The sequence below is a fragment of the Lagopus leucura genome, unplaced genomic scaffold (assembly GCF_019238085.1).
Source record: "Lagopus leucura isolate 7727_CA_CO unplaced genomic scaffold, USGS_WTPT01 Super-Scaffold_100016, whole genome shotgun sequence".
Taxonomy (NCBI): domain Eukaryota; kingdom Metazoa; phylum Chordata; class Aves; order Galliformes; family Phasianidae; genus Lagopus; species Lagopus leucura.
In genome coordinates this window covers 8,725,916-8,750,714 of record NW_024962270.1, presented here as the reverse complement: position 1 = coordinate 8,750,714, position 24,799 = coordinate 8,725,916, and the positions used below count along the sequence as shown (strand labels likewise).

Genomic DNA, 24,799 nt, shown 5'->3' with positions numbered 1-24,799 from the left:
GTTCTGATGCAAGCTCACCCATGGCCATCAAATGAAAAGGAAAAAACATAGTCCCCAGTCCTAAAGGAAAGTTCTTTATCCCAAAAGAAGTGGGGAAACTCCCCTCAGCCAGATGTGGACACAGGTATGAGTTTAAGGAGCTGCTAGACCAACTCACAGAACAGCAGCACAAAATCCATTGAGAACTATTAAGCACAAGGACTTCTGCTGGCAAATCCCTGAGCCACAGATTGCTAGAGGCTCTGACTACGGAGGCTCTCATGCATTTTAGCCTCTCATGTATCTGCTATTTGACTACTATCAGGAAGCAGATACTTTTCAGGCAAGAATTTTAGTTCTTCCACTTTACCAGTGACACATGGGAAACTGTGAGCCCAGAAAATACCTGCACTAAAGCTAGTTTAATTTTTCTTAATACCTGCTTTCCCCTTACACATAGCTGGGTAATATTTTTTCAGCAAATGGCTTATTTGCTTTAAATATGTGCAATTTCCAGGCATCCAAAGTGATGTAAAAATCCAGGTCAGATTCCCTGAATAGCTTCCACCACCAAAAAAAGCTACAAATGCTCTGAAGGGTTGAGCAAATCACATGGAGAACGGTTGGAGTCCTTCCGAAATCTCCTTTTTCACTATTTCCAAAATACTTCTATTTCAGGCACTTTCTGTATCCACCAGCAATAGACGTTTTGTGAGCATGAGAAATGCAGACCCCGTTCCCTGCTCTCCCCAGGGTTACAGCGCTCAGGGCTCCCTCCCCAGCTCTGCTCTCACCTGCAGCAGCCAGGGCTGTTCTCTGGAGCTGCTCTGAGCATCCATCAGATTGGGTCAGGACCTGCAATGGGCAGGAGGTGATGCCAGCTCTGCCAAAACCTTCACAACAAGGTCTTCTTTGTCTTGGAGATGCCAGATTACGGAGCTGAAACTTGCTTTTCTCTGTGCCTTGAAAAAAGTGTCTTTCTGTCCCCCTGTTTAGGGGCCAAATGATTCAGCTTTGAAGGAAATATCTTTCCATATGACCAACTTGTTCCAGGCAAGTGAAGAGATGCAGAGTTTCAGGGAGGTACCAGTTACACTGTGCAGGGTTTGGATAAATGCTGCAACCCACTTCCTACTGACAGTAGCACACCAACCACTCCTGACATGCTGTGGCCTTTCCAAATAACTCTGCTTGCAGATCCTCGGGTGCCCCCATGGAAAATATTTAGGGACTGCAGAAGCAAAGCCCCTGACCACAGTATTAGTGATTTTTCACTTTGCAATGAAATCAGATCGATACAGCTTTTGTAGATGGCACACAGCATCCCCAAACTGCACATCTTCCATCAGAATGCTAGGGCTTCCCAGTTAGAAGCACATCTAAAAGCCCAGACCTGGTTGACTCGTATTATAGAATCACAAAACGGTTGGGTTGCAAGAGACCTTAAAACCCACCCAGTTCCAGCCCCCTCTGTGGGCTGGTTGCCCCCACCAGATCAGGCTAACCAGGGCCCCATACCACCTGGCCTTGAAGAGGGACTAACACCATATGGGTCTGATTTCCACAGAATCCACAAGCGTTCACAGTCAGAATGGTTCATTATAAACAGGTAAGCCTCGAGCTCTGACAGTGCCATCCAAAGTGCTTTGGCTAATGCAACACGAATTTTGGGAACAGAGAGGTTCTTTGATCCAGGCTGAGTAAAGCACAGCACACTTGGGGTTGCACTTGAAAGTAATTAAAGATTTCTCTTATCAGACATGCATCCATTCCTCTCCATAACTCCAGAGGCCCTGCAGCACACAAACAGATCCCTTCTCCTGGCTGTGGGACCAACGTCCCTCACAGGGGAAGGAGGGCTTTGGGAGCAGTGAAGCACTGAACATCTCATTTGTGTTATGCTCCAGGTCGTTGGGGAAGTGCTTCACGAAGCCTTCCTTTTTATACAAGTATTTTCTTTAACTGAATTCCACTCAGTTTTCCTCAGGCAACAAATGAATTTTGTTTACCAATTCATTTATGGAAAGCTGGCTTGAGCCATCAGAGGCATTTGAAGCCATGCTGAAACATGGCAATTTCAAGCACTTACCTGCCTCCTTCCTATGAGTCTTCAAAGCCAAGGTTACCAGGACAACAGAGCCCACTCAGTCCAGCAGAATGAAGGTGATGTCATTATTCGCTGGGCGCTAACAAAATTATGCAAATGATCTCCCAACAAAGAACACAGCAACTACCCTCAACTTAAGAAAGGTAATGTCACCCAAATCCTGATCATTAATATCTTTCAAACCCTCCTGAGGAAGCTGGCCTCATCCCACCACCCCTCCTGGAGGGACCTGAGTGAGGTCCTGCAGCACCAGTTGCTTGAGGGCTCCTAACTGATAACAAGTCTGTTCTGACAGCAGCTGTTCTTGGGGAAATCTCTCAGCACTATGTTACACTGCTATAGATGGTTATTCAAGCTTAATAAATCCTCCTTATCAACCCTGTCTCACTACCCCTCATAATTTAAGCATGGTGTAATAAGGCAGCATGAAGGCAAGGGCTAGTTTTATGGTCAAACTGGGGATTACAGTCTGGCACAGATATTTAAAGATTCACAACAGCAAAGAGAAATTGTAAGAGGATCCTAAACAGCTCCCCTTGAGCTCTGAGAGATGGGCTGATGAGTTACAGTCATTTCCAGTGCAGGGCTGGGCTGATACATGGCTGAGCTGGGACCAGTCTTGAGACTTACTGCTCCTCTTGCAAATGTAAGCCCTGCACATGCTGAAAAATTATGTGCTGATTTCAGAGGAGGTATCTGTACATGTAATGTTCTCTCTCTTTTATTATTATTTTTTCCATCATGAATATTGCATGGTTTTCTTTCTTTCTCTGAATAAACACAACAGTGGGTTGGGTTTTTTTTTGTTTGTTTGTTTTTCTTTTTTCGTCTCCTGTGCTCCCTCATTCTTCACAAACCCAAAGGAACACTTTTTCCCTTGTAAGTGACTTGCCGTGCTGCTTGGAGCGAAGAGCCTTTGCTCTCCAATTGCCTCATTACTGAAGACAGCCCAGCCCAGCCCACTCCTTCATGGCACCACATCAGAAGAGGACTTTGTGATCTTGACAACTTGGCTTCTTTTCCCTGTCTGTGTTACATGAATAATAAAAATATATTGCTTCTTCCTACCAGCCTTTCCTCACTTACATCCTTAGACTATCATGGCTACAGCACTAGCTCTGCTCAAACCATGGCTGGCCATTCCTAGACTGTTATTTATCCAGGACTCCAAAGTGCTTTTATTGAATGCCTAATGCTCAGACAGTTCCTACCTGTCTTCCCTTCCAAAGGAAATTACCCAGTACTGTTTATCAGATATTTTTTCTCTGGCACCGAGGATGGTGATGTTTCCCACTGACAGCAGGGAGGGAGATTTCCTGTGGCTGATAGCCACAACTCCAGGTGCACCATCCAACCCCCCTGCAGCCCACTGCTTGATACTGGTGTGAAGGTGGGGGAGGACATCTCCATCCCCATGAAGGACTGTGAGCATCCACAGATGGAGCTGGGAAGCAGTGTGCCTTGCTGCTAGCACTTCACCTGTCTGACTAGTGTGACAAGAGGAGGTTGGGATGGAGCAGGGGAGAAGTTGCAGCTTTTTTCTACCTCCAGTTCCCAGGAGGATGTGCTTCAGGTGTCAAAGTCTGGTGCTCCCTGTGAGGCTCCTGCAGCCTGCCAATGTGTGAAAGTTTAAGGAGGAGTGAATTCCAGCAAGCCATAAATCCAGCAAGTGCAGATGTACTCCATGCAGTGGGGCAATTGCAAAGGCTTAGATCATGCTCTTGCTGACAAGCTGCTGATGGACAAGTTTGTTCAGGACTTTGCAGAAGAAAGCATGGAAATGGAAGAGCCCCATAAGTCGGGGAGTCCTGAAGCATCAGCCCTACCTGTCTTACAGGGAGAGGGGAGAGATGAGAGAGGGAACCCTACGCTATGTTGGGTTTCTGATCTCAGCACATGGATGCGTGAAATCTGACTGAAGGCTGGTGTTGGGCTCTCCCCCTACCCCATGAGGAGGCAGTGTGCAGCACTGTGGCTGTGGGGCTGCCTGGGCACACAGGACACATTTCTGTCTTCCCAATATCATGCACTGCAGGAGCCGCACATCAACAGTTCCCTCCCTGAGCACTGCTGTGCTATAAGCACCTAATAATAAAAGCTGGCTATTGCTTCCCTAAGACACCTGTCAGCTTGTGTGCTAAGTGGCAGAGTAATAAATACTTGTTCTGCTCTGCCTTTCTTCGTGAATTCTCCCAGCTCTGCCTGTTTTCATTAGTATTTCTTTTCTGTGGACACTGCAATTACAGTCTGTTCCTCTTCAGGGCCCTTGTTCCAGGTTCAAATAGAGAAGTAATAATGCAGGGAAGCTTTTTACATCGCTGTTTATTTTTGTCTCCTGAGTCAGGAAGATCTTTTCAGGCTGGGTGCAATCCTGTGCTGTTTTGATTGAGGGAGGGCTCGGGGAAAGGGGTGAAAGCTCCAGGTTCCAGCTTTAATCACTGAAAACATAGTGGGCTCCTTCCTCATATGCTCTCACTGAGGTCACGAGCTATGCTCCTTCCTTGGGAAGACATAAATATGCAGTCTGTACTGCTAAGACCTGTGGTAACCATCCATCTGCCACAGCAGCTGCGAGCCCGCCGCTCCTGAGCCTCTTCTGTCATCCGAGTCTGAGCAAGAAGGAGGATTCCGCTGAAAGCAGCAAATTCAAATGTGCAACTTTCCTGTTCAAGGTTGCAATATGCTTGGAGATACTGTCCCGCCAGCAAGTCCCTGGTGCAGCTTCCAGATGGTGCTCTGGGAAAGGGAAGAGAGCTCCACTTCTTCAGGTGCAGAAAACTAATGATGATACTGGAATTATTTCCTACTCAAATTGGGATCGGAAATCCAAATGAAGTCCCTACACCTTAAATTTCCTTGCTAGCAGACAGCACAGTCACCTGGACGTGCCAATTCTGGCTGAGTGTTGTGGCATGATCAGCTAGCTACAATTAATTCTCTAGAACCAGGGCAGCCACAATCAAAACCCACTGATGCAAAGGTATCTGCTCTACGCTAAGTCTTAAATCACTCCTGGAAGCTGCATGAGTGACCAAAGTGATGCTGGCTGTTGTAACAGCTGAGCAGCATAGTAGCATGGCTTGAACCACCCTTCACTTTTCCTTATTGTGTGTTCAGCCTACCACACGGCCTAAGACATTGGGGCTCAGGGCCTTCCGTGTCCTTCTGCCCATCAGGGTCACTTTATGGTATGTTTCAGCAGCAGAAACATACGTGGTATGCTGCATAAACCAGCATCTTGGCCAGGGCCTCTTCCGACTGCCCCTTGATCAGCGGAAACCACAGTTCATGTTGTACATAGTGAAATACCAAAGTGCTTTACTGGAAAACCAGGGTCTATCCATAGCTAACACTACAGGCAAGGACACCTCCAGGTCTCCTCCCTGCCCACCTATCACACCACCACCTTCCTGCCTTGGGTTGGACTCCAAACTCTCCAGCCAATCGGCCTTGAACGTATACTGTGCTCTGTGCTCCCCTGCCACTGGAAATAAAAGCATTTTAAATATGGTACAGTGGCAACCATAGCATATTTTTATGCCTTTTTATTTTCCCCTGGAATACTTGGGGTTTTTTTCCTGCTCATCTCAGGGACAAACTCTCCAGCTGCACAGGCTGCCTGAAGCCTGGAGGACTTTCTCTCTTTGGTTTTGAGAATCAGACCTTAGAAAACAAACAAACAAACAAACAAAAAACAACAGTGCAGAAGTGTGGGATTTTTTTTAAAATATGAATTTTTATTTGTTGATCAGAGTTCAAGAGAGTGGGTAGAGTGGAAAAGCGGAGTGAATTTATTCAGTGAAAAGGTCTAGTCCTGCCTTACTGTTAGGTCAGGAATTCAGTAGGTGGTCAGAAGAGTCCTCTTCATCCACTCAGCCCGTTGATGTCATTCACATAGCTCTTGCTTCTGACGTTTTCTAATCTCTCTTCAGAACTTCACTGTAATTTTTGAGATATTTTTCTGTTGCTTTAACTTGCTGAAAAAGCTAAAAGCTGAAAAAAATCGCAGGACTCAAAATCCTGCTCATTAGAATGGGCAATATATATTTTTTTTCCAGCAAAGGTTGAAAAATACGGTTCAAAAATACAAACAGGCATTGAACATTGCACCAAAAAGCATCTGAAACATAAACCTCAGAAAGAGAGAGAGAAAAAGAAAGGGAAAACAGAGTGAAAGAGGAAAGTCACAGTTTCCATCAGAAATCCCTTAAGAAAGTGGCTACCAGATAGTAAATAGAGAAAAGAAAGTCAACAAAAGATTTTAAAATGTTGTTTTTTTTTTTTTTTTCTAGTTGTTAATTATTTACAGCTGTAATAACAGGATTGTCATGCATTAATCTGCTGCCAGCTAGATTCTTTCTCATAGTGGAATAAAAAGAGTCTCACAAGATGGAAAACAATACAGAAGACAAAGCAGAAGCATGGATTCAACCTGAGGCAGGGAAAACGAGCAAACCCTCTGGCATTTTGTTGCTCTTTCTTTCAATGGGCTGCCCTAGTGTGATGCTAATGCAGTGCTCCTAGCAGCGACACAAAGGCTTCAGCTAATAAGCAGCCGGTATCTCACCTTCAGAGAGGACATTGGCCTGCGGGTGCCCCAGGGTTCTAGATGAAATTCTAGAATGTGGGGGTACTTGTGGCAACCCCCAGATTTGGTGGGCTCAGAACCTGCCTTGTGCCAACCAAGAGGAATTTTTCCACTCCAAAGACAGCCTGGCGAAGGCAACCTGGTAGTGACTGAGGTTTCCCAACTCTACTCTTACTACTTTTGTGGTTGCAAAATCAAGTTATTCAGTATATGATTGCCTTTATGTTTGCTGGTTCCCTGCAAAAACACTGAAGAAAACAACAGACTTCAGTGCTGCCAGTAGTATAATGCAAGCCAATGGGCTTAGCAAGCTGACAGGACCTTCAGGCAGCAGTGAAGAGCTAAGAGCCTTTGAACACAGTAAGAGCATCCTGGCTCACGTGGCCAACTGAGGCCACGCTTCCCTCTCTAGGCAGATGGGATCTTAAAAGCTCAGGTGCTCCTCTTACCTGCAGCATTCCTTTGGCCATGGGTATGACAAAAATGGAGCCAGCCAGGCTCTGTGCTCCCTCCCAAAGTGGGCTCAGTCTGCAGCCCTTTGCTGCAGCACCTCAGCTGCACGCACCCAGGTTGTGTGGCTGTGGGAGAGCTAAAGGTTCGTGGCATTCATCTGCTGAAAAAGCTGTGCTGCCTTCCTGAGTGCTCCCTAGCGTCAGGGGCAGGAATAAAAAGGCTGTGTTAAAGAAATTGTGACATGCAGCACTAAGTTTTCCCAAAAGGTGTGAGCAATGCTGCCAGCAGTGACCTTGGTCTCAGCTAGCATGTCTCCATTAAGGGCTGGGAGTGCAGAGATTCTCCTGCCTTGCTCCTCTCACTCCCCCTGCCTCCCGAAGCCATCAGAAGATCTGCAGAGACAGATGAATCTCTTTACAGAAGATTTAGCAAAGAGAATGAGAATAAAGTAAAACAATTTAAAGTGGCAGTTTTCCCTTCCAAAGAGAAAGAAGTGTGACTTTTAGATATAAAGAGTTCGTGAGCATAACTATACACACACACACACGTATATATATGTATAAAAACCTTGGCTGACTGAACAACAACAAGGTCAAACAGTAAATATTTATACCTTGAAGCCATCAATCCCATCTGCGCTGTGGCATCTAGCCAAAAATGCCTTTGGGGTAGCTTAGCTTGATACAGAGAGAAGCTTAGTGAACTGTTCAATGTTTTTTCCCCTACATCAGCATTAATAGAGCATTTACACTTTCATGAATATGCCTCTCCCCCTGGCTGAGCCCTCCCTACCACCAAGGAGGCAGGGAAATGTCTCTCTCAAGGCTGCAAAGCCCATGTAGATACTGGATCGGGTGGGTTCAAGAGAGACACAGCGTTTAGGGAAGAGGACTGCAGCAAGGGTTGCCCTGCTGCGATGGGCCTTTCCTATGGCCACATATTGGCTGCCCACTGTCCCAAGCACCTGGCATGCACAAAGGGGCTACATGGTTTGTGTTTGGGAACAGCAAGCACGGGGTGTGCTCATACTGGCAAGGTCCTACAACAAATGAACTGGGTCCTCACCAGTGCCACCAGGCTGGTGGAGGTCAGGAGAAGATGAACTGTGTTGGCCTCAACACTTTCTGTACAACTTAGAGAGTGGTGGAGCTGTCTTTGCTCACATTGAGTTGGTGCATGGAGGAGCACTCAAGTGTCACAGTCCTGCTTGGTGATGTTCAAGATTTTCAGAGCAATCATATGGAGGTATCTCTATCAGCCCTTTATAGTGAGTGGCACCCAGTGACTACTTCTCCCCTCCCTCCTGCACCACAAACAGCATGCACTGCCTCTCCTGCCTGCCTGGATGGCCTCAGCCCAGCCAGCCCCTACCTTCCTGAGCACAGAGCACTCCAAAAACACACTGATTGCGCCTACATGTGGTTTCAGAGCAGGGGAGAGGCAAGGTATCAATGCCAAGACATCCACCTGCCATTTTGAGGAGGAATGTAGCTGCAGGTTGGAACTGCACTGTCTAAGGCTGCAGAGCAGGGGTGCAGAATAACAGATCATTTTGGCCACTTATATGGACTTCTAGTTCCTTCCTGGGAGACTCTCCTCAAGTCAGAGGGCTTTGGGTCTTGCCAAAAGAAAATAAATATCGGAGCACTGAAGTGCACAACTGGCTTTCTGTGGAGCAAACTAGTGGTGGCTGTATGCAGGTCCATTCCTGCACAGCCCCAGTTATGAAAGCAGAGCCCTTAGCTGCTGCCACAATGAGGATCCAACCCCAGTAGCTGGTGCTGGGCTAGCACTGTAGAAAAAGGACCCATCAGCAGCTTCATGTTAGCTGGGAGGGAAACATCCCAATTTGAGCCTCTGACAGATTTTAAAAAAAGAACATTATCTTCTCTGTGATGTCTGCTGGCAGGAGATGCTAAACCACTTATTTATAACTATCTTCCTGAAATGCTTCCCTGCTTGGAAGCCAAACTACAAATCCTGTTTGGTTTGTTGTCTTTAACCAAAGGATGCCGGTACTTCTGCTTCCAGTTGGCAGGAAGACTCAGCACCAGTGCCAGGCTGTGGTGGGAACAGGCTTGGCTTTCAAGGCGCGTTCACACTGATCCAGGGAGGGAGCTTTTACCCAGCAGAGAGCAAAGTTTTCAGAGTCAGGAGAGCAAAGGCAGGCCAGCAGGTGGGTGGCACTGGAGGGCAGCATCCTGGGGAGGAATGAGAGCCTTGGGCAACTGGAGGGGAGAAGAAGTGCACCTGAGTGCAATGAGCCAGGCGGGATCACCCTCAGGCAGAGGGGATTCTGGGGATTGCCTGGGGAGCAGAGGGGACTAAGGAGGAGACTCAAGTCACTGGATCTCATATTTAGGCTTGCCTTCGACATAATTCCATTAGTAAACACAGTATACTCTTTGTTACCATTTTATTGTGTTTGTTTTGCTTTTTATAGGGTTTCTATTTCATTCACTTAGGCCTGAGTATTATAGTGACATGAATGTTTTATGAGATACACTTCATCTAGCTTATTTAAGAAAATGACATCCAAGTACAAACCAAACAGCCTCACGGCAGTTAGTGCAGCAGTGACTGCCAGGGAGCCCAGGAGACGGAGGGCAGCAGCAGTGGTACTCGCTGCTGGAGAGGATGGTGTCGGCATGGGGAGAGCAGGAGGGTCCTAGGGGAGCAATGGGTGTGGAGCAGTGCTCAGGTGGCTTGAAAGCAGCATGGCTGTGCCCCCTGTCCAGCAGAAGAGCTGGGGATGGTGCACCCTCCCTTCACTCCTCCAACCTGATGCTGGGGCTTTTCCCTCCTCACAGCCCTTGGGAATGAAAGGCACTGTAGAAATGTCATGGGCAGCTTGGGGTGCGGATGCTGGGGATAGAGGCAGTTTCCTCAGCATCTGTTTTGGGAATGTGCTGTCTCTCACCCCATGCTGTCTGCTGGTGGGGATGTGCTCATGAATGGACCATGCCAGGGGCTGAGCCAAATGACTCTGAGTTCCTCTCCTCGTGCACTGCTGCTGAGCCAGCAAGAGAGGTAAGGGACAGGCAGGACACCATCAATGCCGCACATACCACAGGACAAAGCATCCTGCTCTGCCCTGCACTGTCCCCATGGATATTCCAGGTGGGGTAAGCCCTGCTCATGCACCAGATGGAGAACTGAGCTAGGTGCAGAGGCTCAAAGCAATGCTGAAGACATCAACCTGGGGGTTCTGAGTCCCTGGGCAGACTGTATGGGCCCAAAATGTGCTGGGGGCAGGTCGAGGGGGTGGTCAGAAGGGCAGCAGAAAGTACTAGAGGGCTTTTCTTGGAAGAGTTTGCAGGTGTTAGAGCTGGGTGTCATCTCATTGGTTTTGTGGGATGGCACCTGACTCACACATCTCTCTTGGACAGCAATATCACCCTGCTGTTTCAAAGGACCCCTTCTGCTGTTCTCCCTGGGTAGTGAGCTGTATTCATAGGCTCATGAATTCATACATGGGCTCATGTATTCGTGAGCTCAGCTGTATTCATGGGGGACAGGTAGGTTCTTGGGGATCAACTGCAGCCTCATCTCCCACAGATGGCAAAGTGATTCATGGTGCACCAGGGAAGGAAAGGGCCTGAATCACCACTGCTGCTGCTCTAGGGCATCAGAGAAGAATGTACCATGGGACACACCACAGCTGTGCTCCTCTCTGTTGGTGAGGCTCTCCTGAAAGGCATGGGCTTATATGCCTAAATCCCTCTTCAAACAGTGAGATATTGCTGAGGGCTGCTGAATAACCAAAGGACAATGAATGGGGAGCACAGGAGATGCCAAGAAGGGGAAGTGGACAGAGAGAAAGTGATAAATCATCTGAACATCTGAACATGATCTCTATGGCTTCCAGTCCTGGGGCTGAATGCATGTGGCCTTAAAGCTACTGTATCCTGTCCAAGGCATCAGACTTGCTGAATGACTCAGAAAAATTATTTCTCTGGCAGAAAACATCTCATCCTCTAAGATGGATTGCCCCAAGAATATAGGACAATGGACAAGACCTTTCTCACCTGTTCTCACCTGGGAAGAGACATGGAGGAAACCAGCAGCTGGGTTTGGTGGTGACAGAGAAGAGGAAGCCCTATAGGTAACTACAAGATACTATCACACTGTTCTACCCTTGCCATGGTTCTGCTGACAGCCTGGGCACCAAAAAGCAGCCTAGCAGACTGCCTTGGAGGCTTCCATGTCCTTGAGTCCAAGCCACTAGGAGAATCCACCACGCTAGGGCAGTCCATCACAGAAGAGGAGGGAGGCAATAGTAGCAGCCCCCAATGGAGTGGAGCATGGCATGGCAGTGTTGTGCAGATCATGCAGATGGCAGGAAGTGGGAGAGATGGAAGCGCAGGGTGACTTGGACAGATGGGGGACATCAGACTCACGATGTCAGAGGCACAACTTGTTATGATCCTTTTCCTTTTATCATCAAAGTAAAACAAAAATAGACACATACAGGATTAAATTAAAATCACAGTTTTGTTTACATTATAAAAGAACGGTCTAATAGTAATAATAGTATTAATTTCAAATGAACAATAATAATTAAACAAAACAGGAAAAGAAGAAAGCCCTGGAGAATTCCTGCCTGGATGGTGCTCACTGATGGAAGGTTTGTTTGATTCGTTTTATTGTTTGGGGATCATTCCTTTGATAGCTGACTCCCGGTTTACGTAGGTGGCCCAGTAGACCAAGTTGAAAATGGCAAAGAGGACTGGAAAGACAATGCGGGACATCTTGTCTACCTTGCTGACGCTGTTGTACGTCTTCTTACTCTCTGGGAACTTCTCCTCTAAGCGGGGCATCTTGGGGGGTACGTTGGTGGCAGTAGCAGTGGCAGCAGCACTCTTGGAGATGGTGGGCAGGCCAGGGTCCTTGGCAATGTTGAGGGGATATGTGGTGCCAACTATGTTGTAGGTGTTGTTGGTTTTCTTCGCTAGTGCCACTGGCTCTTTTTTCTAGGGAAGGTGGAAGAAGAACATAACAGAGATGAAGTGACTGTAGAATTGCACAGAGAACATTTTGTCCTCTGAGTTCACTTGCCTGACTGGTTGAGAGGGTGGGAAAGGATGCAAGGAGCAAGAGACTGAGAAGGCAGCATTGTGGAAGGAAGGAGAATGTGGTGAGAAGGTGACCAGAACTTGTGACATCTGCCACAAGGGCTGCTGGAGCAGAGGGATGTGCTGGACCACATCTCCTTCAATTACATCACCTGTTCTGTGTAAGCCTGGCATGAAGCACAGAGTGCAAAGAGGTCCTGGCCTAGCAGCTAGGTGCTAGGTCTGGCTTCAGGTCCTATAACTGTAGCCACACAGCTACGTTTGCGGCCTCCTCGCAGTTCCTTACATCAGGGCTGTGATATGTGAAGTTGTGTGCAGCTGCACTTCAGCAAGGTCTGCCCAAGATGGGTGATCCTTTGCTTTGGTTGACTGAGTGCTGCCAAGTCTATATTGCATATTGCCAGGTCAGTAGAAGTGAAGGCAAGCTCAAACTATATACAAACTCCTTGATTTCTACCTCAGTTGGGTTCTGTTTTCTGTTGCATGTAAGGTTCAGCCATGGAGAGATGAATCAGGAATGCACTCTTTAGAAAGGAATGAGAACCACTGTGGTCATCCTAGGAGAATAACTTGATTTTCTGCTTTGCCAGTCTGTTTCCCAAATCAGGTGAGAAAAAGAAACATCCATTGACAACTATGGCTTTTTTTGTTTTGTTGTTGTTTTGTTTTGTTTTGTTTTGTTTTAAGCAGGAAGCCAGTGGCCTTAATAATGTGTCTGACTGCACTGCAGTATTTTTGAACCATGATCCTAAAAGGCCATATCTTACACTGCCTTGGTGGCCTGCGTATTTCACAAGGATGTCATGATGTCCAAAATGCCTCTGGGATTCCTTGGGGCATTGCATGGCCTCCTAAGTACGATATAGAGCCAACAGAAAGTGTTTGCCATAGCCCTGGATTTGAGGATTTCAGATGCTATAGGAGTGGAGAGAAACCTTTCATCTTGCCTTCATATCTAAGGATTGCTGCAAATCAAGGCAGATAAGTACAGCCCTGCCACAGGCTGCAGGGACATCAATGCTGGCTGTGCTGAAGGGTGGAGAGCTTCTATAAGAAACAGAAAGGATGCACTTATGTGTTTGATGTAACGTGTTGAAGGATGAAGGAGAATGCTTAAGGCAGAAAATTCCAATGTTAGTGAAGATGAGTGGACAGGAAGATAGAGCTAGAAATAATGATGGATGTTTCCCCTGCTCTGGAGATCTTTCTGTTACTGTCAGGGACTTGGGACCAGATGCACTATAGGCTATAGTGTATGAGACAATTCAAATCTATTGGGAAAAGCCCACTGAATGAAATCTGTTCATGTGCAGACATCAGACATCCTACACATCCCAGCACCTCTGTGCATCCATATGGTGTCCACTGTAATGACACCCAGAGTCAGAGCTAGACACAGCAATGAATCAGAGTGGGAATCTAAAATGTAAACTCAGAACAAAGTGTGATTTTGGATCTCATCTTCTATTCAAAAACAACTGGAACACAAGATTAGGCCCACCCAACCATTCCCTAGAATTGCTTGGTACGGTCTTGCATGTAAGCACATGGGAGCCATGCACAACGTGACAGCCAGGAGAAGGGGAGAGCAAACAGCCAGCAGGACGTGTTCATCTCAGCCTCCCTGCCTGGGAACCAGTAGCAGGCAGTACCTCTGGGTAGCACAGGGAACTGGAAAGGCAGGTTGACCATCCGTCCTGTAGAGATGCTCCAAGGGTTTTAGCTTTCAGGCTGCAGTTCTGTTGTAAATGCATCCACAGCCACCAGGAATATTTCTGGTTATCTTAGAAAAAGCAGACTTCTGTGCGATCTTTAAATCCCTCTCCAATAACACCGTAGCTCGGACTGCAGCCTCACAGTAATTACAGCAATTACAGAAATTAACCTGCTGTTAGAATGAGGTCTTTAGTGTCCAGATCAGACTAAACCACTGATCAGACCGTATTCATACTCCTTTATGGATAATGTGGAAGAGGTTGTTATGATCTTTAATGATTAATTGAGTGACTGATTCCCGCAATTGTTGGAACCATGTCAGCCTTTACCCTCTATACAGGAGGTGAACTTTTCCTGCTAAAGAGCTGACAAGAAGCAAATGAAGGACAAAAGGTGCTCTACTTTCTAAAGCATTCAAATATGTTTTAGTACGATTAGTTAATAACATAGCTACTGGAGGCAATACAATAATTAATAATCAGTAATGAAATGAAAAACACTTGTTTGCAGAATGTAATTTGAAGTGCACTGTGATTATTTGAGTACTAATCAGCCACATTACATGAATAAGATGTCTGTAAGTGACATGACATTCTCAGCCTTGGCTAGCTTTTCTGTTCCAGAACTTTTAGAGTGACTTTTTCCAGTTGTCCACAGCTATCTTCTGCCCTGGACAGAGCTGGGAGCCTTTGCTAAACCTCCAGGGTACCAGCTTCCCATCAAGGCACACATGTGAGAAAACAGGCTCCTGAGATATTGGAAGGAATGGTTCAGCCTGAAGTCACTAAATTGCATTTTGTAAATAAGTGTTTCAGGCAAGATTTTGATAATTAAACAAAGCAAAATGTGCTTATCAGCTGCAAAGTAGCCCTCCGCTTTCCCCCTGCATACTTATCTGCAAGGAGTTCCATGTCAGACCGGAACAGAAGAATAGAAAAACAGGAGGAAACCCCACATTTGCATTTGAAAACTTATCCTAGTTAACACATCTATGCTGAAAAGCTTTTACTGATTCTGTGGCCCAGTTTGGGCTCTGGGAGACCAAGTCTGAGCTGCTGTCTTGAGGGAAAAACTGCGAAACCTGGTCTAAAGATAAACATGTTCCCTGGATACTGTAGTCTGACAAGTTCTTCCACAAATACACACGCTGGATTACAATGGCAGCTGTCACATATTCTTGTCTCCCAGGCCCTCTATTGAGGAGCTAAAGGATAAAGCCCTGCAATTGTGGGAATTACTGGTTCTGCTGATGACCTGTTGGAGACTTAGCTCTCTGCAGCTGCTCCCTGCTTAGAAGTTTGGGTTGGAAGCATTCTTGCCCTGATGGGACACTGAGAGTCACCATCACTTCTGGGTCACGGATTTTACTGGAGAAATGCAATGTATTTGCCTCCTGCTATTGCATAGAAAAGTCATCTTAATGCCTCCAAGTAGCCCCAGTCTGGAGCATATTTGTACTCTATAACTGCAACTGATGTTCCAGCAAACATGGCACCTCTCCCTCATGCCAGCCATAGCTCCCCTCTGGAGTGTGCCAGAACCTTGATTGTGTCTGAGGAATGAGGTGTTTTACACTGAGATGTCCACAGACTGAGAAGAGATAAGGGCTTGTGGCAATGTAATATTGCACTAACAAGCAGTCTGTGTTGAAGTCAGGATACTGTCACCTGCTGGTGTGACCCCTGGCATCACAGAAATCATTTACACTGGAAAATACCCTTACAATCATCAACTCTAACCATCAGCCTTCCACTACGAGTCCACAGCTGAGCCATGTCCCTAAGCACCACATCCACACATCTCCTAAATACATTCAGTGATGGCGACTCCACCACAGCCCTGGGCAGCCTATTTTATGTCTAACCATCCTTTCCCTTAAGAAATGCTTCCTGACATGCAATCTAAACTTCCCCTGGTGCAACTAGAGGATGTTTTCTTGCGTTCTAGCACTTGTCACCTGAGAAAAGAGATCGACACTCATCTCACTACAACCTCCTCTCAGCTAATTAGAAAAAGCAGCGAGGATTCCTCTCAACCTCTTTTTCTGCAGACTAAATGACCCCAGTTCCTTCAGCCATTTCTCAAACATTTTGTCTTCCAGTCCCGTCAGCAGCTTCACTGCTCTTCTCTGAATGCATTTCAGCAACTCAGTGTCTTTCTTGTAATGAGAGAAACTGAACCTAAAACCGAACACAGTATCTGTGGTGCATCACTCACCTCTCCCATCTCGCCTTCATTCTGATTACGTGACTGACATGATTTTATGATCTCTGGATCTGCAGACAAAGGCTCAGAAGTTTGGTCAGCCCAATATGCCACGTGGATAGTGTTGAGAGAAAGAGGGTGAAATGGTGTGGAAGAATGATGTGTGGAGTCTAATGAAGATGCTGAAAACATGAGTCACCTGCAGTACTGTGGGGAGCCACAGGTCACGTGTGAATGTGGTAGGACAAAGAAGGAGACATGGGCTGCAGTGAAAAGGAAAAAGTCCCATCGAAAACATATTTATCATAACTAAGCAGAAAAAAAAAAAAAGAGAGAGATGGGTCTGAACCACTCTGTGAGTCTGTAAATTGGTTGAAGATGGAGGCCTATGAAATTTTGTTCTTCCTCTATTGGAAGGAGGGAACTGAAACAAAGATGCCATGGGTAGAAAGAAACAAAGGGGAAAAACTAATGATTCTCAGATGACCATGGTCAAGGGGCAGACTTAGAATTGCTAAAGGGCAGGTTGGACAAAAAGCTTGGCTTCACTCCATTTGAAGTGTATTCTTACTTGTTCTCACGTGTCGGAGTGCAGCTAATTGAATTGTTTTTATTGTGTCTTTCCACCAAGCATCACTGCAGAGCATCGCACAGATACAGAGCTAAAATGGACTTTATGCACAGCTGTGACATTGCCAGTGGAAATAGGTTTAGGTTACTGTCTTCCAAGTATGCTCCAACATGAGGGAGAGATGACAGCGTTCACGAGTTTCCAATGGAGAAATCACCATTAAGGGTTGCCTCTCTCAGCTTCCTGAGACCTTGCTGGCTCCAAAGACAGCCACCCCCGTGGCTGAGATGGATGCAGTGCAGCAGGGCCTCATACACAGTCCCTCTGTCCTGAAGTGGGTCCTTTTAGCAAGATTCTTTACGGATGCTGGAGATAGGGAGTTTCACTGACTACTGGAGCCAATCTCTTTGGCCTTTCACTTCTCCCCAACTACTATCGTTTTCTGTCTTCTTCCCGGTGATGTTTTCTTAAAATTCATCCCTAATAAAGAAGTTTTCTGCATTGGATTCAGATACTCTTTCCAGTTCAATTGGCACCTCTAGGTTGGTTGAAGCTGCTATGCACACAAAAATACAGAATTATCTACAATGAAAAAGTAGTAGTAGAGGACAGGAAAAGCTTGGAAAATAGGTGGGCCCAAGAAGTATTAGTCAAATCATATTAAAGTGTGCATTAAAAGAAATTTTTTGTGAGATCAATGGTGATATCTGTCTGATTTGCATGAGAGAAGGACTGCAGAGTATGTGCAGAGTAGCTCCCAGCCAGAATCAAAACCCAACTGTGGTTGTAGCCACAGCATGATCATTTATGATGTAGAGATCAGTGACTCATCAAGATCAGCCCATCATTTATATTATACACCCCAAAACCTGCTTTTCCCCACAGAATTCTCCCTCTAAATTGATGGAATGGACAAAGAGGAGAAAGAAAGAACAGGATGAGCCCTGAGAAACTGGAAGTTCTGGAGCACCTGTCAGCAACCAGCAGCTTTTGCAAGGCACTGATTTATTTTAAATCAGAAGAGAAGCATTGCTGCTGTGCCTGCATTTGAGGTGAGAGCAGGGCTGACACCTATTGATTTTGCTCGCATCCACGCAAGGAAACAATCAAACCTGGACTGAGTGAGGATCCTTGCTATCCCATCAATGAAGAACACTTTCTTTGGCTGGGGGAAGGCTCTCCAGAGACCAGAGCTCAGCGTGTGCTTGTCACTGGCAGTTTTACTCCTCGTACCAATGCTTAAAAATGCCAATAGTTTTTTTTTGCCTCCTCTTTCTTTTGTGGTTTCAACCACCTGGCTTGTCAATTGTTTCAAGAAGAGCTAATTAAAGGCTGGAGCTGGGCCAACAAGGCACCTTCATTCTGTAGCAAATTCACTGCTTGGAAATATTCAGTAGAATAAAGATGAAAGCAAATATGGTGACGCATCATATTCACAAGCTCTCTGAAAGTCCACAGCTGGTCAGGGAATTCTCCTTCAAGGAGTGCTGTCAGATGTGACTATTTGTAGCACATATAAAATTGTGATGGAGAGAATGGGGCAGTCGGAGCTTCTGAGCTGCAGAGACCAGGAGTGGGTGAGCTGTCTGACTTTGGATCAGGTAAGGAACAGGGTTGGCTTGAAAAAGCACCTGTAGATTTGGAGTCCTTCCTGATTCTTCATCTGACAGCAAACTCTCACAAGGAGTGCTCCCTCTGAAACATTTCTGGTCCTGCATTCTTTTCTTGTTCAATTACCATATGTGCAAACACTTTTACCCTATTGTTTCAGCATGATTACTTTGACAGTGTCAGGTCAATAAATAAATTGAGGAGAGTGCCACTTTTATGATGAATCAAAACCTTTGGAGCCCTTGCTGCTTTTTTGACTGTGCTCAATTCACACAAATTGCCCACATCTGTGTGAATCCTGACTTTGCACCGAAAGGGGCACAGCTGCTTTGAGGACCTGCTTGGTTCTTTACGCATGCCAGTGACCCCAGAAAAGTTCCTCTTATCTCTGACAAAAGTTCCTCCCATCTCTAGAGACCCAGTTATTGTATGTGATGGAGGTGGAAGACCACCAGCAGGCCTCCTCTGGAGCCTTTCTGCCATGAGTCTGGTGCTCAGACCACAGCTGCATAAGCAGATGGAGAGTCCAAGAAATACAAGACAAAGGCATTCAGCACCCAGTGATGGCTGTGGTTCTCCATAAGGCCTCTGTCCTCTTGCTGGGACCTCCATACCAGCGAGAAGACTGACTGTTGTCCTCCTAAAAGTTAATGCAATTCTGCCAGGTAGAGCTTCACAATTATAAACAACACATTAAAATGCAAAGGAGAAAAATATAGAGGCTCCAGAACCAAGAACAAGGACAAATATGATTTTCAAATTGATTCAATAAATACAAGGAGCAGCATGCTACAGTAAGCGATTTCTCTGCACAGCTGAGATTAAGTCAGTGAGGAGGGAGGGGGATTGAGCAGGAATGGTGATGGCTGTCAGGAAGGATGCTACCAGAGAGGCTGAAGGGAAAACGTGGGTGATGCCAGGCACTAATTTGCAGCCAGTAGCTGTTTCCGATTGCTTGCTTCCCACCCACCCTCTTTGCCCAAGCTTACAAAGCAACAGCTGTGGTCAATAACATGAGTGCTAGGAGCTCCCCACTGCTGCACCATGCTTGTCCATGTGGAGGGAGACCTACAGCGAGGGGTACCCACTGCAGGGACACAGCAAGGTTGGTATCCCGTGGTATACGTGTATTTGTGCAGCATGCAGGCAACATACAGCGGGATAGAGAGAGACAGAGAAAGGAGATCACCAGTGGAGCAAGACCACAACATGCATGCATTTCCTTTTCCCCTGGCAAATGGTCATGCAAAAGCACACAGGGAAAAGCAGCCATTCAGTCTGGGTGTTTTTCTCCATCTAAGCACAGTGACCAGCCCTCCTCCATCACAACTCAAGAACCGCTCCAGTCAAGGCCTGAACTGGGGACCCCAGTAAGTAGCATCCAGCCTCCTGAAGTGCTATGGAGCTGCATGCTACCCACTCCTGGTCCCAGCGCAGCTCTCTTGTGCAGCGTTTCTTCTCTGTCACTCCACCCTGGCCTTGGCCACGGGGCTCACCTTCATCTCCTGGGCCTCCAACACCTTCTTGCCATCCCAAGCCCAGCTGCGCTTGGTGAAGTAGTTGACAGTGGCAAATTCAATCAGCGCAGAAAACACAAAGGCATAACAGACGGCTATGAACCAGTCCATGGCCGTCGCGTACGCCACTTTAGGTAACGAGTTTCTTGCGCTGATGCTTAGCGTGGTCATGGTGAGCACAGTGGTGACACCTGTGGAAACACAGCAGAAGATGAGGATGCTGTCAGACCGTGCACTTGCAGTCACCCATCCCTAGCATGCTTGTCCTCTGTCCTTCCTAGGAAAGAGTCAGCAAGAAAACTTGTCATGGGTTACACTGGCCCACGGATATGTTTGTCTCCACAGAAACGGGGAGATTCTGTCCACCACACGCATGGACAAAGAGTCAAGAACTGTAGGCAGGAGCCCAAGCGGATGGACACTGGGACTCCAGGTCCTGCCTACATGGCCAGGCACACATCAGTGGCCCAAGATGCCAGAATGAGAGTCACTAGGATTTATCTTATAAAACGATCTGCAGCAAAATGCCTTTTAAAGCTTTTTTCATTAAAGCAAGCAGGCACTGCTATCCATTTTCTCCAATAATATGCTTTTCAATTAAAAACGCATTAAAAACATTATAAAAATATTGACTAAATTTCACTTCCCTTAAGCTATACTTCTGGTAATTGAAGAATTTCAATAATATTGTTGGCAATACTTTCAGAGAGGAAAAAAAAGAATAAACAACTGGAACTCTCATTATTTTCTTAATAGCAAAGCAAAGCAATTTGGGAGCTCAGACATTTTTCACAAAGGTAGCTTTTAATTTTTCAATCAGCCTTTTCCTAGCTGAATCCTAGTTGCTACTTGAAGAAACCTTTTTAATTGCAAAAATCAGGATAACACAAAAGGGAATCAAATATCCTCAGGGAAGGTCTTGCCCCAGGCACTGGGAGAGGAGAGCAGACACACCCTGAGCTGGTGCAGATGTGGGAGCCCACCTGGGGCACAGACAAGCTGTGGTACCTGGGTGTTGGCTCTGGAGGGGCAAATTACAAATGATTCACAGGTAGGTGAGTTGGAAAAGCTTATCAGTGCATTTCTTCATGCAGGCGCTGGTCCTGTTTTCCTTGTGATATCTGTCTGAGCTTTGAGATGTTGGAAACCACACCACTCTGTCAAAGATGAGCTAGTGGCAAGATATAAACCTCTTCTCTGTTTGGTGACTTTTGTGCAGTATGCTCTGTTAGGTTGTATCTGCAGGGCACTGTTATTTCCAGGAAACATTCCTTGTGGCATCAGCAGATCAGGGTATAAGGACAGATGCCTGGGATGGTGTTCCAGCACCAGGGCTCTGCCTGCCCCCAGGCAGCGGGGTACAGCAGGGGGTTTATGTGCATGAGGTGTAAATCCTGAACTCAAGGTCTTGGCAGAAAAGCACAGAGCAGTTCTGTTATATATTTGTGAAAGCTATTAATGTAAGTGCAATGCCTGAGACTTTGCCTCAGAGAAGGAATCTGAAACCAGTTGAAGAAAATAATAATATATCTACCATGTAGTTATACTGCCTCAGCTCAGGAGCCTGTTACATGGAGGTCTGACCAGGGGCACATTAGCAACTTCAAAGGTAGTGCATTAACTGCCTCCCCATGTATCTATCCTCTCCTCAACTCAAAAGCCAATACAGATAAGCAGACACAGTCAAATACATATAATTAGATGATCAATACCTTGATTACTGTTAATATTTATGACTTGGCTTGTAGCAAAACATGGAGAGGAGTATTTTTGCAGTGATATAGTGGAAGAAGCACTAGGAAGACACTGAGTGCTATTCTGAGAAATGGACATCAGCTTCATCAATGCCAGTGAATTGGAGATTGGAGAAGACTAGCTGTGATGGCTGGTCCTTCCTTCTTGTTTCTCAGCCATCCCCTGGAGCCCGTTTCCATATTTTCCCATTGGCTCTTTTCCCCTGCTGAGACCTGCTCCAAGCAGAAAATGCTGACTCAACTCATGGCAGCCAATGCGTGCTGGAAATTGGGATTCTCGATAATTTGGGTTTTTCTGCCTGCTGTGTATTAATAAGGCATCCCATGGAAGGAGAAACCATCCACTGGGGTCCCAAGTCAGAAACTCCCTGGAAGGCAGCAGCCTATACACTGCCTTATCTTCCTCTCTGTGGGTGTGGACACTGGTGCTTGAACCACAGATGCCACCAGCCCCATCAGCCCAGGCCAACACCCTGGAAACCCCTAGGTCACTCAGGCAAGGGGAGCTGGCTCCAGTAGGCACTGAACTTGTTCATCTGCCAAAGGGATACTGGAGCCAGATAGTCTGTTGCATGTACCAAATTGTTCTGCCCTATGAATCTAGACAAAAGGCTAATTTCCCATCATTTACCTTTCTGTCCAGCCTGTCTGGGGACCCCCATGCTCATAGACTCACCAAAAACTGTTCTGGCGGGGACAGATTCCCTGTTCAACCAGAAGGAGACCTGGGACAGGATTACAGTCATGATGCAGGGCAGGTAGGTCTGGATGACGAAGTACCCGATCTTCCTCTTGAGGTGAAAGTGCGTGGTCATGACAACATACTCCCCTAGGGAAATAACCAGTTAGAGGCACAGATCCAATGGGTGTTCCAGGATGGGCCAACTGAGCGCTAGCCCATCTCTGAAGCAATAAAGGTCTGTGTTGATTGAACCTGCAAACTCTTAGGTTTTCTGTGACAAGCCTGAAAATATTCTGCTTTTCCTCACTTTAATAATCTCAGAAAACAGAGCAAGTTCTGTGGTTCAAGGTCTGGGCTGTAGACCAAAAGAGCAGCTGTCTCTATTTTCCCTCAGTGCCCTATTCATCCTCCAAAGAAATGCACCAAAGCTTTGGATATTTTGCTGGGTTATTGTGCCTTTTTGTTGTGAGTATGGCTCTGCTAAGTCATTACACACAAGAGCCTTTAGCAGCTTTCTTGCCATTTCAGGTTATTCATCTGTACATTTTACTACAACTTAAGTAGAGAGATGGGCCAGATATGATGACATTTAGTCCCCTGGACTCCCCACGTTTCCCCAAGGGAGGTGATACGAGTTGTTACAGACAGACACTATTAAAATCAAGTGCACCAGAGAGGAAATATTCTCAAATGAGAGAACTACTGGTGCATACAGCAGAAGAAAAAAAGAAAAAAAAGCACAGAAAAGAAAATGGGAGAAATGAGAGAAACACACAAGATAACAGAAGCTATTGGTACCTGAATTCAGAGGGAAAGGGAGGAGGAGCAGATGGGAGAGAAAGATGATTAATATTGGTCATTAATCAGAGGAAGCAATTGTTTGGGAGAATCTTCTATTAGCTACGATAATATTTGTGTAAGCAGATGCAGTGAAAATCACACATCATCATGTTCCACTTGCCTCCCCTGCCTGCAATGCTCTCCTGAGGGGTTGAAAAGGGATCCAAGACAAATGAATCTGCAGTACCAAGGACTAGCTGGGCAAAATGGGGCAAATTTTCCACACAACACATCATTTCTACAGAGTATGGGTGAAAGCACTAAAAGCTAAACAACTTACTGCCTTATAGTAACTGCCCCAGATGTTCCCAGCTACATTCTCCAACAGCACCACGATGCTCGCAGCCTGCAGGTACTACCACTATCATTATGCCAAATTGTGGCATTCAAAGCCTATGGGTCCATCTTGCCTTACAGTGTTCTCAACCTGTGCATCATATGGTCCCACAAGTACCTGTGCTGGATCGAACCATCTCTGTCCCAACAACATGGCCCAGCAGGTCATACTGGTTCAGGCGAGATCCACCCTTTGCTACTTCCACAGATTTATCCTTCCCCAGGGTCCAGGTGTAGATTACCTCTGTTTTTGTGTAGGCATCTGTGGAGGAAAAAGAAGAATGAACTCAAGCTCCTGGCTGACATAAAATACACCAAAATTAGCCTGCGGCCAAACTAATCCTTGCTATGCATTCCTCAGAGCCACATGGCTGAGCACAGCCAAGCATGGCCAGAGACCAAAGCAGTTCAGCAGCTGCTAATCAAATGAGCCAAAGGGAGCTACAGTTTTGGGAAAGCCCCACCGTGATCTGACGAAGACTGTGACAGACCAGCTGGGAGTGGCTGTGAAGACAGCTAACACACAGATAGGGTTGATATTTTTGTTGCTTCAATTAAAAGTAAAAATTAAAAGCGTTTACCTTCAGGAGAACTCTCTCCAAGCCTCACAGCTCCAGAGGGGGTGTGCCCTTCCACCAATCTGCTTTTTCCACTGCATGATCCTGTGCTTGCCAGAATGCAGGCAGCCCTCCTGGCAGTGAGGGAGAGCACTGCTGAGCAGAGCTTGACACCACACTGCAACAGGAACAGCCGGCAAGGGCTACTGCACTGCTGTAAGCGGCAGTACTGTGCTCAGAGCAAGGGCAACCTTCCAGGGATCTGGGAGATCTACTCTCCATCCAGTTTGCCCAACACTTCTCTAAAACCAACACGGTCATCATGGTCTTCATGAAACCTTTCTGTTCAAAAGTCTGCTTCCGCAAAGCTACTCCCTTTCCCAACAAAACCCCCACATTCTCAATGCTGCAAGTCCTACAGTATCTAGAAATGAATTTTCATCACATGCTACCAGGCGCTATGACACTTCATAATTCTCAAGCTTCCTGTCCATACCCACTTTGCAGTACTGATCTTGGAAAGAACAAAGGTCACTATCTGCAAAATGCTTTAACAAGAATTTTTTCATTCATATGGACAACCAGATTCTTGCATTAAGACATCTCTGCCTCGGGTCACATCAGGCCTACTATGGAAAATTCTCAATTCTATTTTGTTGTTGATTGTATTCTTAGGTAACCAGAAACAAAATGGTTCTTTGGATCTTTAATAGCACTTGAGAGCACAATTCATGCCATAGCAGATAGAGATCCTAGGTTCTAAGTGAACAGAGTAGATTAGTTCCAGAAATAAACATCCTAAATATTC

General features: G+C 46.3%; 1 protein-coding gene across 1 annotated transcript in view; it reads right to left on the bottom strand.

Moving 5' to 3' along the window:
- Nucleotides 1–11,647: 11,647 nt before the first annotated feature.
- The window catches only part of GABRA3 (gamma-aminobutyric acid type A receptor subunit alpha3), a 66,366-nt gene continuing 53,214 nt past the window's right edge, over nucleotides 11,648–24,799 (bottom strand). The window contains exons 7-10 of the mRNA XM_042876499.1: nucleotides 23,553–23,696; nucleotides 22,253–22,405; nucleotides 19,802–20,013; nucleotides 11,648–12,100 (exon numbers count right to left, since the gene is read on the bottom strand). Of these exons, the coding sequence (XP_042732433.1) occupies nucleotides 11,771–12,100; nucleotides 19,802–20,013; nucleotides 22,253–22,405; nucleotides 23,553–23,696 (839 nt within the window). The 3' untranslated portion in view covers nucleotides 11,648–11,770. The remainder of the gene's footprint in view (nucleotides 12,101–19,801; nucleotides 20,014–22,252; nucleotides 22,406–23,552; nucleotides 23,697–24,799) is intronic.